We start from the raw sequence: 19,120 nt of genomic DNA on the forward strand, positions 1-19,120 counted from the left end.
TTAATATGTAAAGTTAAAAGGTGATTCTTACGGAGGGAAACAGCCAGATATGCTGTCTCAGAAGATTACATTTTTCAGCAGTGTCCCTTCCTTTGCCCTGAAAATGTGTCATGAACTTGACTCTGTGTCACATAACAGATTCCTTAACTGATTTATACAGGTATGTTTGAGAAGTGACACGGTAATATGTTGTCTTGGTGACAAAGGATCAAGATCACAGCTGGTTACTGCCTCCTCACTGTGTCCGCTACCAGCTCTTGCAGGTCATAGTCTACTTCTGGAGCTGTAGTCAAGGTCACAAATGATGTAAAGATCCGATCTTTAATCCATACACCAACATAAAAACAGGCCTCTGTGAAAAGAAAATGTGATAAATTGAATAAGATAAATAGTTTGACAATAAAAGTGAGAAATAAATACAATACCAGACATCCAGTATATATATTTTTCTATAAATAAACCAGGATTTTTGTGTTATACAACTGAAGAATGAGGAGATACTTTCTGCCACAGAGAGAAGTAAAAACACCTGATATAAAAGATTTAAAACAATTTAGAAATCCAATATAAATCAACTACTGCTTTAACTTGTACTAGATGGCTAAATAAGAACTTGGGGTTGTGGTGGTGCTTTGTTGTGTGGATGCAGCCGATAAATAATTAAGGTCTAAGAATGTCTTAAAACGCATCAGTTTTCTACTTCTCTGACCTAAAAAGCATTTAAAAGTAAAGGATTAGAGGAGTATAACGGGGATGCAAAAACTACTCAGCTCTGTAGCCACTGACTCTAAATTTCATCTCATGGTCTTCTCATGAATGTAAATAATCTTGCTTTTAATTTGACAAGCTTACATTAGTGATTTCTAGTTGACATTGTGAGTGTATGTGATGTGCTATTGTGTGTAGATTTGTATTTTGTATTGTGTGTCCTGTGTGTGTTTTTGCTTTGTACTGTTTGTTATTGTGCTGTTATATGTTTTAATTGTGACCTGCCTGAGGGACTGCAGATGAAAATTTTCTATAAGCAAACTCTGGTACAGTACGTCAAATGGTAACATTTATGTTTAACATTGTGCATGAACCCAATAAGTACATAAATAATAATATTCCTCAGCAGACAAAGCAGGAACTGATGACTGGCAGATCAATGGATCATGTGAACTATTATGGCAACATCCCTGCATACAGCATAATCAGATTTACCAATAACACTTTCAAAACATCATCTAGTAAAAAAAAAAGAAAAAAAAAGAACCATTATTAGATTTTTGTCACCAAACTAGCAGCTGAAAATGAACCAATGGCCAGAATGGTCCTCTAATTTGATGTCATGACTTCCAAAATGATCCCATAATTATTCCCCTTAGGTATATCTGAGACCACTCTAACACAGATAAATGATGTTTACCACCACAGAATATGCAGCTTTTTGAAAGACACTTTCCAGAGTGGATACATGTGAAAATAGTGGGCTCACATTGTCCTTAGGATTGGAAAAATGTGCAATTCATGCATAAAATTAATTTTGTTTGATCATCTTATGCACGGACTGTCTTTTCACAACCTTTCCGAGACAAGTGCTTCAACAGTGAGAATCCAACATCCTCTTTTCTCCAAATTGCCCTTGATAACACAATAGTCTGCAGATATTTTACTTGACACAGTTTTATGTTTATGGTGTCAGATAAATGCACAAAAACAAAACAAAGATTTGCTCAAAAGACTCAATGCTGCAGCCTGAAATTACAGTTAGCAGGTGGCATCGCAGACGTGCAGTCAATTTAGAATTTGCAGTCCTTTTAACAACAAAAAGAGAGAAACATCAATGAGATCTCTGGTGGTGTTTTATTGGCTACACTCAAACACAAAATAAGACATCACACAAGCAACTGAAAGCAACAGAACAAGGGACCTTTACCATGACAACCAAATGAAGTAACCTAAGTAAACAAAGTTAAAAAAAAAAAAAATGTATCTAGTTCTCTGTACTAATTACCAGATAAGAGAACAACGCTGACATGTAAACAGGGTTTTCAGTATTAGCTGGCCTAGTTCAAAATATGGCCTTGAAACCTTGAAGCGGTGAAATTGTCTTTCCTGTAGTGTTGCTATGGAGCTTCCTGAGTTAATGATGTGCAAAAACATGCAGAGGCCCAAATTATTAAAAAAAAAAAAAATGGATACATGAAATTACCAATTTTTTTTATCAGCATCATTAATCTCCTAATATATGTAAAACTAAATATGTGATAATAAGTAATCATTGCCACAAAATAATACAATTTTGGTGGTGAAATAAAGATCTGTTGCTTTGATAGCTGTGATGATGGTGTTTTGTTGTCTTCGTAAACATGCCATACATGTGCTTTATTGATCCATCCAGTAAAGGGTGAATGGATCAATACCAATAAATACCAGTACCACTACAACATAGCACAATAACCATAAATCATTCTCTGTGATTGCATCTGTAGTTGTGCTTTGTGCAGTTTTCCTCCCAATAAAATATTTGATTATTGAATAGTCTATAGATTCATATTTATAATATTGATGCTGTAACCCACACAGTTATTGTTTGTTTGACCAAACTGTTTGTTTACTGTTTGCAAGGTAAATGCCCTGATTTTCACTCATTTCAGTGGATAGTTATCACAAGGAAGCGCCGTTGGGCGTTTGGACTCATCGTCCTTGGACTCATCGTGACTCTCACTATCTCTTCCACTAAAGGTTTATGTTTGCTTGGGGGTGATGAGTATAACTGCTCCTTACTAGACACATACCGTCTTCACTCTGCACCCTCTCTAAGAGCAATATCAAGTAAGGTTTTATCAGCTTTGAAATACGAAATAAATCTCTACTCCAAAGTAAAAAAGCAAAGTGGTCATTTCTTGTCTTCGTCTTTTAGACAGTAATGAATCCCGAAGATCAGGCAGGCATTTACCAGCTCATTTATATGGAAATGAACAGTCCCTGAAGGATCAGCCCCGCCTCTCATGCCCTCACTTCCTCTACCTTGACTCAATTACCAGTGTTCCTATGGACAGGAATGAATTCTTAATTGGAAATTGATTAAAAAACAACTTTTTGTGGCCTCAATTTGTGTCTCTGTGCCTGTGCACTTTTAGAAAATCACCCAGCAGGTATTAATTGGGCCAAAGTGACTTAACAGAATAGTGGGTGGTCTGAGTCACTGTAAATCAGCTCATTTGGACGGAGATGGGGGGGAGTGGGGAGGGGGTTGCACTGAGGGTGTCCATGTGGTGTGGAAGTAATTATGAAAGTTAAAGCTGGAATGTAACTGAATGAGAATATAGGTTTATATTTGTGTGTTTCAAAACTAGTCAAAATCTTTTTTTTTTCTAAAAGAAAGGTACACAGTACATGATACATGCTGGATATTTTTCATTTTCTATTCATAACTTCTGTATCTATAGGCTTCCCCTTCTACTGGGCTCTATGGGTTTGCCCACTCAGAGCAGTGAACTAAAATTGTATGCAGCTTGTAGTGCGATGCAGCAGTCAGCCCTAATTCTGTCTCCACCACTGACACCTTGAACACCGATGATCGAATAAAATCAGATATGAATGAATGAATCTAAAAATATGCGTAAACAAAATGCACAAAGAAATTCAAATAAAATTAGAAAATGAACAAAGGAAATGAAATTTTTCATTTGGGATTTCATTTCTCAAAAAACTTAACATACAATATTCAGGACTGTCCTTGAATCAGAGTTCTTTCTTTCCTTCCTATCACAGTTTGTTTTTTGTTGGTGTTCTTTCCTTGTCCATTTTCCTTGAACTGCATTCAGATTGTGAAAACATCAGTGCCACAAACCTTATTATTTTTACCACTAAGTCTCAAACACAGAACAGAGAGCAGACATCAGCTTGCTTTTTCTACCTAGGTATGCACTGTTCTCTATATCTGTTCAATTTATTAATTGCTTGTTGGTAAAACTCTCCGCAAGCAATGTGAATAACTGTTGGCTGCCTTCCATTGAGCCAGTCTAATAAAAGAGAAGTTACTGTTTTTAATCCTTAAATTCAGATATAGAAAAACAAAGACAATATTATAGGTGTACATATCCCCATGTAGCCCCAAGAGGTGAGATGAGATCAAATATCTTCACATCAAAGATGACACTATAAACCGTCATAACATCCTAACATTTGGGAATTTTTGAGATTTAGTCAATAAGGAGACAACATCAAAACATCTTGGTAGAAGTGGATGAAGTTTGATGAAGTGGACTGTTTGGTGTTTTTATCTTGGGATTAGGGGGGGATCATCATATTGTCTATAGTGTTTTGGAGTTACCAGAGCATCTGATACTGAGCTATGTGCATTTTTGAGACCAGCATGTTTACTCAAGTTCTGCTTTTACCATTTTGAGGCCATATTGCCTTACATGATTATTTTATGCTGCTTTATTCTTCCACTCCAGCACATTAGTATGAAAAATTATCTGAACTTTGTAGTTACTAGTTTTTCTATAGATTAAGATTTTACATGCAAAACATATTATGAGCTTATAAATATGATAAACTACAAAACAGTATATGAGGTCGTTTGACTTTAGCATGACCCGAAAAACATTAAAATGCTGCACACAGGTTAAGACATAAATAATTTAAAGCCCCAGTCTGTGATCCAAATGTAAACCAAAGGTCAGCCCTGCCCACCATCAAAAATTCAAAACACAGGACTGGAATCTGCTATCAGTCCCTAACTGATTGGCAGGTCTTTTAACACAGAGATGAACAACATTTTTTTTTGCATGAGTATTGTCAGGAAAACAGGACTTTTCTCATGAAGCCAAATTAGAGGCAGTAGTCTGTGTGATTAAAAAGGTCGCGAGTAGTGATGATATTTATGCTACCTGAAATCTTCCCTTCATCTTCACATTAGATCCTCCCCTTTCTAACTGAGCATTTATATGGAACACAGAGATGTCGGTTTTGACCTCTCTTTCACCCTCCAGATGGGGATTTTTCACCACCTTACATGGCATGGTGGGCTACCTGTTATGCCTTGCAAACAGCTAAATAAAAAAGACAGTAGAGGTTAAAGTGGTTGGGGACCAGACTAACAGCCTACAGTCACAATAGTGGCTCTGTGAGGCTGTACTTGAACACAGCGTTGAGCGTTTTGAGGAATATGCTAATGTCAACATGCTAAAATGCTCACCATGATAATGCTAGCATGGTGATGTTTAGCAGGTGTAATTTTTGCCATGTTCATCATCTTAGTTTAGCATATTAGCATGCTAACATTTGCTAACCATCACTAAACACAAAATATAGCTGAGGCTGATGAGAATGATTTTACAGGCATTTGGTCATGAAGCAAAGTTTTGTACACAATTTGACCTGATGATTGCATTAGATGAAAAGTCATTGGATCACCAATGTTATTACAATTAATCCTAAATCATGAGGTATCTATTTGTATGTGGTGTCATTTGTGAGTTTCTGGTGATATGTACAGAGAAAGTGATGTGGTGTCCCACTTATTAGTAAAATAATTTCACCACTACCCCTCACCACTCTCTTTTTGTAGCTAGGGCTCCTCCGCTGAGGAATTTTTGTCTCTCTAGGATGCTGAGCCTTCTGGGTTTTTCTTTTTTGGATTACAAATACTGGCTAGTACGGAAGAGGATTAGGGCCATGTGAAAAATTTATTTAAGTTAAAGTCATAATTCTGAGATTAAAGTCAAAATTCTGAGACTAGTTATTCCTCTCACACATGCAATGTACGCGCATGCTGACGGTCAGCTGGCTGTCAGCTATGAGTTTTCTGCGTTCAAATTTTAACAGAACATGTGAGGCAATGGTAGGCTAAGTGTTTATTGATGCTAACTCTTTGAGTTTACCTTGATGCGTCAGGGGCCCAAAGGGTTTTAGGCAACATCATTTATAATCAACTGACAACTTTAATCAATAGTCATTTCACCACAGTATATATGTGTATGTGTGTATGTGTGCACAAAGTCCTAACAAACTAAAATAATTTGGAAAGACTTCTAGTGGCATCTATTCTTAAAAATGAATCAACTTTGATCAGCAAATCATCTCTGAGATGAAGCTGACTGAACAAAGGGATATGTATTTCCCACTATGACAAAGGTCAAGCATGGAACCATTGTTCAAACTTGCCAGTAAATGCTGTTAATTATCGTAATGGCCTTTAAAATGTCAAGATTGTTCTTGATTGCAGCACCACATCTTTTTGCAAAAGAAAAGAACAGGGAACAGTATAGGAGACATTTCATAACTGAAAAGTGGCGATTAAACTATGACAATTGAAGTAATTGCACAGTGACTACATTAGTGGCCTTGAGTAATACCCATCATCTCCTTTACTAAATATACCTGTTTTTATTTGTTATGTTTTTTCTCTTACATAAAAGCTACAGATTATATCTGGCCAAAAATTAGCTAGCAGCCTATTTACCATGTACCCTCCAAAGTAAAGCTAATTTTGCATATGTGTGTGTTGAACACCATTGTCTTTGAACACAATATCAAGCTCACTGTCTGCCCTTTTGTCTATTCGCTGTGGCTTGAGGTGTTGTCAACAGTACACAGACACAAACACAAACACTACCTCCACCTCTTTGTATCTCTTCAACGCAAAATATTAAGTGGTAATGATGGGATTGCTTTTGAGGGTAGCTTAGTGTTGCGTTAAATGGACAGCTCTGAACATGTTATGTGAAAAGACCCCCAAGGCTGAGTCCTTGTGTATCGAAGAATGAGTCAGAAACATATCTAATGGGCTGGTTCCCTTGTCATTTCAACAGTTCCCCTGCACCTGCAGAGAATACTGCACACAAGTCGGGCATATCAGAAACCAAATGTTCAGAAAATTTTGTTTTTTAAGTAAGTGTTTTTTGTGCACTCTCTCAGCTCTATTTAACTTCTGTAAACCTTGCATGTTGTGCAGTAGTCACAGAATTGTGCAAGGACACTCTTTGATGATGCGAGCATTGAAGCTTTTCTAGCATTAAAATCAATTCTTTTTCTTATAAAATGTAACTCAATCAGGATTTAAGTGACTGCAAGATGTTTAAATTCTACATTAAATTATCATTTCAACCTGATGCACCAGCATGTCCACAGCTACACAGAACCAGTGAGAATTGATGCTGCCACTGCTGTCAGTTTGGGTTTTTGGTAGCTCATTATACAAGATTTCGTCCAAGAATTCTTTGGAAGTTTGGTGCACTGAGCTGGCAAAGAACTCAGGTCAAAAAAAAAAGAAATTGTCTGTCATTTATTACTGTATGTCTGTTGCATCTATGCAGTTAATGTAATACAACTTAGGATCTTAAAAGGACCACACTAATGATTTTGCATGTTTTAGTCCATTTTCACCTCTTCATCAAGGTGAAACAGTGTTATCATCTCTGTCTTACTTCACAACTAGACCACTTTTTAGGGTTGTTAAGAAGGCTGGCAACTGACATGGCGATCACATACAGCACCCCCCTCAAGTACCCTCTGACAGCATGCATACAAGCATGACAGGAGCCAATAAGCTCCTTCAAGTGGTTAATTGTTACAGTACATTGGCTCATTTACTTTGTCTGCTAATTCACTCCAGAGAGTTTGATGTATATGTTTGGGATAAAAGTGTATTCCTGGCTGTACAAGAGGTTATGTGTGTAAGTGAATATGTAAGTGTGCTTTATATATTTTGTGTCTTCATTGTAAATATAAGAGTAGTAAGTGTTTAGTGTTTTAATATGTGTAACTTTACTTGCTAGACTAGATGGCAATATACGACTTAGCAGATTGCCATGTAGTCAGTTAACTGTATTTAGAACACATTAGTTTTCATTTTAACTGTGCATTCACATATATTGTTTTATTGTTTATTTCCTAGTGTGAGGATCTGGTATGGTGGTGGAATTAATAAGTTAATACTTTTCCTACAAGTTATCCGTTGGCTGTCCACTTAAAGGACCAGTGTGTAGGATTTAGTGGCGTCTAGCAGTGAGGATGCAGATAGCACCAAACTGAACACCCTTCCCCTCCAAGTGTTTAGGACAGTTGGTGCGAAACTTGCAAAAACATGACGAGCCAGTGTTTGGTTTGTCTGTTCTGGGCTACTGTAGAAACATGGCGGTGCAACATGGTGGGCTCCATGGAAGGGGACATGTTCCCTGTGTAGATATAAAGGGCTCATTCTAAGGTGTCAAAAATGCAGCTATTCTTAATTCAGGTGATTATACACTAATTAAAACATACAAATATTATATTCCATTTCTGCCAAGTCAGTTCTGCTAGATCACTAAATTCTACACTCTCTACCTTTAACTTCCTTTTGAGACTAATTATATTAGTATGTTGTACTGATGCCCTGTAGACAAAGTTTTATGGGACATTCAGTGTAACTGACTGTGAATTCTGTCTTATATTATAGTTTATTATTGTGAGATTTCTGTCATTTTCTGTTCTTCTAGAAAGAAAAACATTTACCAAGTGTAAACCTGTACAGCCTTCAAGAACAAGAAACCTTTGGAGGCGTTTTCTAGTGTATACTGACAGATACACCACAGTGATTACAAACTCCACAACCGGTGATACTTATTAAGAGATCGCAAGTACCATCACAAGGCTTAAACAGGGACTTTTTCTACACAATCTCTAACCATCACATTTTTAAAGATCCATATTCACACAAGTGACTTGGTGTCTTTTTTATCTATACTTTGCTTCTATTTGCCCAGCATGGATGTATCCATTAGCGCACTAACATGACCGCACTCTCTGGGCAGGCAAAGAGAACCTCTGTAGAGTTTCATAATTATGTTTGAAAATTGCACTATTTAGTCTAAATGGAGCTATGACATGCTATGAATGTGAAAGTAATTTAATTTGCTTTGTTTTAGCAGAAAATTAATGTACCCCCCACCATGCCTTGCACTTGCAGTGCCTTTGCCATTTTATGTGTGTGAACTGGATCTCATGTTGATCTTTACTGACACTTCTTAGAGAATCTTGTAGGAAATATTTTAAATGCATTGTATATATGAATATCTCTGGCTTTTTTTAAAAAAATAAAATGATAGCTTTATTACTGTTAATTTTTATGTTAATGTAATTTTTCTACTTCCTCTCAGCAACCAATGTTGAGAGGAAGACCCATGTGCAGAGACTTAACACTTGAGAGGATCTTGAAGCCAGTACATTTCGTGGGTTGTGTGTGTATGTTTGTCAGCACTCTGGATAGCACTCATGACACAAACCACAAAGTGTTGTCCGTATATCATTTTATCTTAGATTGGAGAATAGGACAGACCGACCACGTGTGCTGTGCTCTGACTCCATAACACCAAGTATTGCCAGGGGGCAGATGCTGGTGACGTAAGTGCTTATGCAATATCACTGGTCCTGAACATTAAAATTAGGTAATTATCGTTTCTTTTTATTGTAAATGCTTAGAATTTTTGTTCTGCACAGTCTGCTTTATTTATTTATGTATTTATTTATTTAATTGAACATTATATTATTTTCATCTGTATGGCAGTTGCCTGCTGGCACTGCTCTGGTAAGTCTTCTTATTGGTGCATTCAGGGATACTCTGACATTTGAGACTCGAGTCAGTTGCAATCAAAAATGTTGTACACAGTTTTCCTATTTGTATTTTCTGACAATATGGCTCATTATTGCTTTTTCAACAATAAATACAATAATAAATTAGGGGTGACAAAGTGCTCATTCTGAAGGACTGCTATTCTCAATCCAAGTCTCAGCTAAGTGATCTGCATAATGTTTTTAAGTGAAGAGAAACAAATGGCTGCCTAGAAGGTAGAAAAACAATCTTATCACTTATCACATACTTTGTCAAATGGTCTGTGGTAACGTAAAGCATGTTCAATTTGTAGTTAATGGACTCAGACATGCAAAACCACTGCTATGGGGTTTTTTTAATGCATTGTGTGAATATCAATCAAAATGTCTGAAATGTTTTAAACCAGCAGTATTAGACTGCACTGGCTTCAGTCTCCTGATTGTCTATGTCATTGTAATCATATACAGAAGCACTACCCCAGACTATTCCACTCAAAAGGCAAATTCAGTTAGTGTTTATTCACACCCATCAGTCAATAGTTGCAGTTAAAGCTGTCAGTTGCTTCCCAATATTCTACTCCATGATTTCTTTTTACTACTCCAAACAAGCAGGAAATCTACATCAACTTTTTTAAAACATAAGTGTTTTGGTACCTGAATGATTGGTCCAATAGTCAAATATCATCTGTGGATACCCGTGAGACCTAAATGAACTTACACATCTCAGTGGATTTGTGACTGACAAGTAGATTGTAGCACCTTTAAACACAGTAGTTATAAGGTGCTTTACAAATGAGAGGAAAGATGAAAAGTGCATATCCGTGGATACAACACAGAAGCATATGTGTATAATATGAAAATATTAAGTTGGGATTTTAGTAAGATTCTGCCGATATCACATGCAAGTGGTCTTCTGGATGCTTTTACAGTAGGGAAGCGTTTTTCAAGGCTGTTCTTTAGTCAAGGAGGCTTTAAAACTAGACCTTGGAACAGTCAAGCATCCCTGCTGTTACAGCCTGAAGGTCCTGACAGCAATGTGAGGCGTCGATAGCTGTGTTAAATTCAAAGGGTCTGACCATGTGATGCCTTGTCAGTTCACAATAAAATATTAAAATCCAGTGAAGAAAGGCTGTACAGCATGGTGTGGGATCAGCAGCTTGCATTTAAAGGAATAGTTCAGATTTTCTCTGGTAGTGATATTGATGCATTTGTCTCATATGGATCCTGTTGATGGAGACTTCAAACTAGCAGCAAATGGAGCCAGTTGACAAAAACCACAAGACAGCACTCAGAAAAAAGCTTTAACCATGCAGCTTATTTTTTCAGTGTTTAATTCTCCTCTCAGACCTGTCTTTACCAAGACTCTGTTTTGTTTGATGGGAGGATGAATGATGAATGAATTTTTGGGTCAAAATTTTGAGGTGAAATGTTCTTTTATTGCCGTTTCCCAGGTTATTTTTCCTCATCACTATCTATCTTTGATTTAGCGCTTTCACCCAATCATGGATGAGGGAGGGCGGGGAGGAGAGAGAGAGAGAGAGAGAAAAAAGAGAGAGAGAGAGAGAGGGCTGGTGGAGGGGGGCGGGGCTGGCTTGCTGTGGTTTTTCAGCACCGCGGACAGCTCCCGTCTCCTGTCTCCGGACTGCAGGGAACAGACGCTGAAACAAAGCTGGAAGATATAAAAAGCGACTCACATCCATCCGTAGATTAACCTCCAGTTCACACCGTCAAGCCAACAGCATCTGTTTTTTCCCGCCTTCATCTCCTCGATGTTTGAGTTGTCTCGTTTTCCGGCCTCAAACCGCGTTTAACTGCATTGCCTCTGCGTCTCCAGTCTGTTTCCCCCTCCTTCTCTTCCTGTTACTGGTAATCACAGTGCTGTGAAAGTGCTTTTTTGGGGGGGAAGTGGATTGACCTGCTCGAAGTTCTTTTGATATTTTTTTTTTACCCCACTTCTGTGTGTTTTAACATCGCTGCTCGGCCCCCTGATTATGTTTAGGTTTGTTTTTTTTCTCCAAGCCCGGGACTGGATGTTACTTTAGGATGCAAAAGCAAGATGAAGTTGAGTAGTTTCTGTAGCCGTCGGTGCTCTGATATGAGATAGGCGACCTGCATCTGCAACATTGACTGTAATCCTCAGGTCAGAGTGGCTCAGACGCATTCATTTTTGTGGACAACAGTCAGAGTGCAAGATGAGGTGCCTCTGTGACTTTTTAAATTGCACTTAAGAGAGAGAAAGAGAGAGTGGGTTGTATAGCCTGCTTCTGCTGCAGGAACAGACGATTTATTTCTTTAGCTGCCTAAACGAGTTGGGTTCTTGTATCTGAGAGGAGACTGGGAACTCTGGGAAAAGAAGAGCGCAGAGTGGTCCTCTCTTCCTCTCTATCCCTAACCTTAAAATATACAAACGCACGATAAAAAAATGAAGAAGTTTCGGAAGGTGTTGGACGGTTTGACCACCTCCTCTCCGGGAGGGACTATCGGATCTCCATCGTGCGGGAGCGCGGCCGGGACTCCCACCGCGGCGCCAACTCCCAAAGAAATCGACGTCCAAGAGACGCTAGTGTCGGAAAACTTTCAGCTGTGTAAGGTGAGTAGATAGCGAGGTTTATTCTGTTGTAGGCCGCCAACATCAAACAAAGGACTGAGGTCCAATCTGTCAGTGTAGCACCTTGGATTTTGGCTTCCTCACATCTTTACCCACATAAGTGATGAACTGAAAACAAAGCGATGTCTACAGGCGCTGATATATAGGCATCACTGAAGTGGGGAGGAATCGTAAAAGTTGCATCTGGAGTGAGTTCAGCTGCTGCGCTAGATTCGGTGGCCTGCTTTTCTCTGTTTGTGTTGAAAGTTCAGCCCCACGGGAAGCTCCTCGTTTCTAATTCTCCTGAGAATTAAGGCAAATTTTGACAAAACAGGAGAGAGAGATACTGACAGACAACCGCTTCTGGTTCTTTTCAGCCGTAGTAGCTTTTTGTTTTAGGGCCTTAACGCCAAATAGCTGCGGTTAGGTCCATTAGTCACCCATTGTTCATCTGCATAAAGCACAGCCCCCGCGGACATGTGTGCACAGCTGGCATGTGTGTGAGTGTGTGTGTGTGCGCAGTTTTGGGTACACTCCAGCTCCCACCAGTATGTGCAGTATAGCCACAGTATATGCGCCCCGTCATCAGCATGCTGTAGCCTACAGGCTGCAGTATCCTACACATGTGATATAAACAACCCAGAGGAAGTCAATGAATAGCAGCCTCCACGTTGCATCAGCAAGCAGGCACGAATGGTGTAGGAGCGATGACATAACTGGTGTCCCTCCCTTGCATGAAAAGTGCACAGCAAGCCAGCGAAGGGACCCTGCAGTAGGCTACTGTCCTAGCTGATGTGCTTTTCACTGGGAAGGAGTGAGAATGAGGGAGGGATGTGGATGGGTGGTGGGGGTGGAGGGGTGAGGAGGGGGTTTGGGGGGGTTGAGGGGTGTATTTATAGCAAGAGTCTCTTCCGCCCATTGCAGCCCTTTTTCTGGATGCATTTTGGAGCTGACTGCAGCGATTATTCCTCACCCTTAAAGAAACGGGGTGCATTTTGGATATGGCTGTGAATAATTCATTGAGAACCCAAGAGAAACTGGGTTGTTTGCGGAGCTATATTATTGAGTGACACTGGTGGAGGGAGGGAGTTTGTCTTTTTTATTTCTATAGAGGAAACAAGGGGGAAGAAGGAGAAGGGGGGAGGAGGAGGAAGATGAGGGAGGTTGATTCACAAGCTGAAAAGGATGCTGCAGAGCACCCTCGGCAGACAGACAGGGAGGAGAAAGTGCTGGAAAAGAACAGCATGATTGCCTGGTCCCATGCAGGAAGCTGCTCCTCCTCCGCGTGTGGCTTAATCTATGGTTGTTATTAAAGACACTGAATTGATTGAACCTCTCCTGAAAAAGGCACCACCACCACATTTCTTAATTGTTTTTATTGAGTCTGTGCAGGTGTAGGTTGCATGTCTGTATCTGTGTGTGGAGGAGAGTGAGACAGTCACAGAGGAAGCAATCATATGTGTTCATCCCTTTTCTTAGCCCAGACAGAGTTTAAAGTGGGATGAAGAGGTTGTTTGTGTGACTCATCAACTATGTTGTCAGACTTTGTCCATTGTCTCCATCAGATATCTATTATCCTCTGCTGAGAGTATGATTTGGACCATGATCTCCCTGGCAACCCTATGCTTAACAACAATACTGACTACATGTAGCTTTAAAAACATGCTAAAAACTATGAAACCCCATCTGACAGTAAAAGTTGAATGAATTCAATTTTTTATCGATGAGAAAGTGAGCGAGCAGAAGAAGCCTCCTGTGTTATTGTCTCTCTCGTCATCTAACGAGGATGCAGCTTTCTCATTTTAATCTGTGCAGAGAGTTGGATGTAGACGTGCGCACACACACAGACCTTGAGAACCATGTAATGAATAAAAATGTGTCTCCCATGACCTTTTTGCTAATTCATTGAGCTAGGAAAAATGAGCAAGCTGCACATAGCAGAAAGTTGTTTTGTTTTACTGTTTGTTCCCATCCAGGTTGATAGGATATTTTATGTAAATGATTAGAGGTGTTGGATGAATGGTAAACAAAGAAAATTACATGTGTTTCATCAGCTGGATTCATGCGATTAAGTGTTTCCTGAATGTACTGTAGATGAAAACAAACGGAAAAAAACAGCAGACAGAGATACACGGCAGTCATATAAACATTTCCATTCACTGCCCCAAATATTTTTAAATAGGATCTTCTCTTTCTAATGGGGATATAAATCTGTTTGCTGGTGCAGTATGTGTGGGAGGGCCTTGGCTAACATCTCAAAGTTAGTCATGACTTCTGTCCTCACTGTGCAGTGTGGGAAGATATTATAACTCATTTTGTTTGAATTAGATTTTATGTGTTTATAGTGCATAGGAAGGTGCTGTTTCCACTGGCTGGTGGGGTGAAAGAAGGTTTTAGTGAAATGTGCCTCAGACTGAAGGAGTAAAAGAGAGAAATGTGAGGGACCCAGGTGGCTGAGAGTCTCATTGAATCTATAGACTCATTTCTGTTTACAGCAAAGGGAGAGACAGATGGTGGGGAAGGGAAGATGAGGGTGGAAGCATTACATGAATGCAGTGTCTGAGGCTTTTCTTACGGATATTTGACAAACTTGGGGGTCAAACTTGCCTGTTCACTTTGTTTTACACCTGATGATGGTCATGATTAAAGACTAATTTCTTGCATCTTTATTTGTTTAATCGCATCACGTTGTTATATTTATTTTATATGTCTGGAAGAGGTAGAACTGCACTGCAGTGAACTTAATTGAACTGAGCTGAACTGTATTGAGTTGAATGAAATAAATTGAACTGAATTATACAATAACGAGGTATTGATGAGAATGATAAATCATCATGATTTGTAACCTCACCTCACCAACCCTATTATAGCTGTTATCGTATAGTATATGTAGATATGTATTCATCTGTAGGAAACAAAGAATAGTTATTACTGCACATTGGTGCAATTCTCTTCCTCAGTCAGTTTTTTCTCCTGACTATCACAATGCTGCATTGGTGTTACGGAAGTAAAGAGAAGCACAGAAGGAGGGCAGAAGGCTAAATTATGGCTGAGACTTGCCCTTTTCCCAAAGTACACAGAGAGCATTCAGGGTTGTGGACTAGAAACAGCAACCTCCTTTTGGCTATCACCCAACAGATTCCTCAAATTGACCTACTAATATGTTACCATGTGTTGAGTAAGTTTAAAGGGGCCATATTATGCACATTTCTAGGTCTATATTTTAAATCTGCGGCTCTACTGGAATATCTTTGCATGATTTACAGTTTAAAAATGTCGTTTATTTATCTTATACTGGCCCTTTTTGCAGCCCCTCAGTTCAGCCTCAGTCTGAAACAGGCTGTTTTAGCTCCTGTTTCTTTAAGGCCCCCCTCCCGATGAGCCTACTCTGTTCTGTTGGCCAGATCTTGGAAGCTGCCCCTCAGCAGAGCTCCGGATGTTATGTAAACAAACAGTAGTAGTAGTAGGAGCATTTTGCTTATTTTTTCCATTCTTTACTTGTAATATAAACTTCTCAAATACATTTGTACATGTTTGAGCCCGAATCGGATCCAAAAATGTGAGTAGACAATGAGAACAGCGTTGTGGAACAACCGTAGCAACAAAGGCTACGTAACGGATGGCCTTAGTTTGATGGGGATGTAGAAGTAACATTGCATTGGGCTTTTGACTTGAAGGCAGCATCTTCATGTAGGTTCATGTCAAGTTTCAGATACAGTGTACCCACAGTATGAGGAATAACTAGACTTGTTCAAGCTGATAGGAAGGCCCTGATATGCAAATCATAGCTCAGAACAAAAGTTATCTCTGAATTAAAAACTTGTAAAACTTTGAAGTGGGTAGGCTAATTCAGCACATGACCATTTGGGGTTTTCTTCCTGCTAGCTAAGAACGACTAACATGATCACCAATACTGGATGACTGAACAGTGAACAAACATCTCACAATCCAACAAAACATGATTTCTGTTGCCACATGCTAATGGATCAGGATCAGAATTTGGCATAAACAGCTTGAATCATGGATCCGTTCTGTCATGCGTGAGCATTACCAGCTGCTGCTGCTGGTGTAATATGTTTTCTTGGTGCACTTCATACCAGAGGTGATTCATTTCAGTGCCACACATACAGTATGTAAACATTTTTGCTAACAAGGCGCATCCCATCATGCCCTATCTTGAATGGATACTCCCAGCACTCATTTCAGCATGTGTGAAGGAACATGACAGTAACGTTACCTAGTTGGCCCACACAAACTCAGATGTCAACCTAGAAGAGGAGAGGTGAAACAGGAAGTGCGTAGCATGATTTCCCTTCAAACAATCCATACCCATCATTAATTCAGGGTTTTCTGAAGGTAAAATCGAGTCCTATAAAGGAAAGACAAAATAACATTCAAGAATTTCCTTCGGGATTAATGAAGTTCTGTCTTATCTTATCTTATCTTATCTTATCTTATCTTATCTTATCTTATCTTATCTTATCTTATCTTATCTTATCTTATTCAATTGTTTGGGTTGTTTTGTCCTTTCTTTTCACAACAAGGTGGTCCTAAGGACAGGTTTGAAAATTCTTAACAAAATAGAAATAAAAGAGGGAAAATGGGGAGTAAATTCAAAAGAGTCAGTGAATATGAATGTGGGCCAGCCATTGTCCTCAAAATAAAAAAGCAAAAAAAAAAAATAAAAGCTGCTCAGTGGCCAGCTGATCAGACTGTGGTTGTACTGGGCAGCTTTCAAGTATGAATGTTTGTAACTGTGTGAATGTGATCAGGGTGTTCCTGCAAAAGAGAGGCTTCCAAGCAGTGAAACGTCTCTGAATAAATACGTTTAAAATACTGATGTGTTACTGTTTTTTTTTAATTAAAAAACAAAAATAGCGTCCTCTACAAGCTTCACAATTATACAGTGATAGGGCTACTGCATTAAATCATAAAATGCTGTACACAGCCTATATATCTTAAAATAGAAGCTCTTCACAGTTGGTAAAAATCACTAACAGATACTAATCTTTGCCAGTTTCTCTCATAATGACTGTCATCTGTATTCTGTGAAGTCTTTACCTCAACTGACTTCATTCATATTGCATGTGACACTTCTTTTTTTTACCGCGTCACCTTTCTCAAGTGGATCACCGACAATAGAATTTCAATCAATGAAAAGTGATTTTTTCCATTTTCATTAAGTCCCAGTTATGGCTGTGAAGAACAAGGCTCCAACTTAATTCATTTGAATTTCTGAATGCTTTCAGCCACAGATAAATGTAAGCTGTAAGCTGAAAAAATATAAAATGTGTTTCATCAGTCTGTCAGATGAGCACATACTTAAATGTGTTTAAATGTGTTTAATTGATTCAGAAGTAAATCTAACCATTGTCATTTAGGTGTGTATGATAGCACTGTGATCTGTTGAACAAGATCACTTCCAGAGGTGATCTGGCCTCCATGGCTACAAGTAAACTACAGTAAGTAACCTAGTCTTCAAGTCAAAGGCAGCTGCACTTAAAGTACATCCAACATCCACCCCAAACCTATCCCTAAAAGGTTTTCCAGTGCTATAACAACATCATGCTACTTCCACCTTTGCCTCTGGAAAAAAAAAAGAACAGTCATTATTTGCTCGACCAAAATAGGTCACTCATTAGGAAAACATAAACAGACTGTATCGTTTTTCTGGTGAGGTCATTCTCAGATCTCTGCCAACTACAAAAATCATATCTGAACTCAATTAGATTTCAAGAGTTTTAATATTTGTGGATCTGGAGCTTGTTAATAGGTGCACTACTGGGACATCTTGACCCCATTAACATTTCTAATCTTCTTAAATAAATGATTCATCTCAAAAACCTCAAATTTTGCTGATTAAGCACCACCAAAATCATATTTCAAATTAGATTTTATGTTTTAGAAGAATGTAGTTTATTTGTGCCACATTTTGCAGCCATCCCTTCAAGAAGACTAAGGGGCATTTAAATAGGATGAATTTTCCTGAAAATGTTTTAGATTCTGTTGAGCTGATGTCAATCCTTTTCAGTATGTTTAACAGGTCATAACAATCTAATGTAGAGTTGTTACTGATGATTTTCAGTCATGTTATTGATATAGCTCTAAGGATGGCAATGCCAGTCCACTTTGGTCCTGACTGATTGGATGGGTTGCCATGAAATTTGGTATAAACATTTTTAGTGCCAAGAAGAAGAAATCTACTCACTTTCTACTCCTGACTTTTCCTGTTGCTCCACCAGCAAGTAAAACTTTTCCTTTATCCTGTGAAATATTTCAACATCTCCTTGGACTGGCAAAAATGTTGTGGTTCCCAGATGCCGTATCCTATTTACTCCGGTGATCCAGAGTTTTCATCTAGTGCTACTATGAGATTGACATTTGTGGTAGTGAGTTGAAATATCTCAGCAAACACTAAATGGATTGCCCTGAGATTTCATACACACCTTCATACCTAATAATAATTTTTGTGATCCCTTAACTTTTCATTTAGCACCATCATATGGTCAAAATTTAAATTTGTCCAGTGCGTTAGTTCATGACAAAATACTTGCAAAACTAATGACATTGCCATCAGCCTCACAAGTACTTTGTTAGCATGCTAACAAGCTTAGCTAAGATGGTAAACATGCATTATACCCGCTAAACATCAACATGCTAGCATTGTTATTGTGAGCATGTTAGCATGCTAATCTTATCCTCATTTAGTACAGCCTCAGAGTTGCTAGCATGGCTGTACTCTTAGTCTTTTTATAGTTAATGAGACCCAGCAGGCCCGAATAACATGGTAATTTTTGAACTGAATAATTTAACCAAAGTAAGATCATTCGCATCCACAAAGAACTACACACTCATAATGTTAGCTAGTTAGTTTGTCTTGTCATAAATGCATCTATTTTGTACACAAGTGAATGTATCTCATTGAGGGAGGTGCTAATTAGTTATTTATAT

General features: G+C 38.7%; 1 protein-coding gene across 6 annotated transcripts in view; it reads left to right on the forward strand.

Annotated features, from left to right (window-relative positions):
- Positions 1 to 11,225: 11,225 nt before the first annotated feature.
- Positions 11,226 to 19,120, forward strand: part of stxbp5l (syntaxin binding protein 5L) — a 159,543-nt gene continuing 151,648 nt past the window's right edge. For all 6 annotated transcript variants that reach the window (XM_044365755.1, XM_044365756.1, XM_044365759.1 and 3 more), the window contains exon 1: positions 11,226 to 12,172. In XM_044365755.1, coding sequence (XP_044221690.1) covers positions 12,005 to 12,172 — 168 coding nt within the window. In that variant the 5' untranslated portion in view covers positions 11,226 to 12,004. The remainder of the gene's footprint in view (positions 12,173 to 19,120) is intronic.

The sequence above is a fragment of the Thunnus albacares genome, chromosome 11 (assembly GCF_914725855.1).
Source record: "Thunnus albacares chromosome 11, fThuAlb1.1, whole genome shotgun sequence".
NCBI classification, from domain to species: Eukaryota; Metazoa; Chordata; class Actinopteri; order Scombriformes; family Scombridae; genus Thunnus; species Thunnus albacares.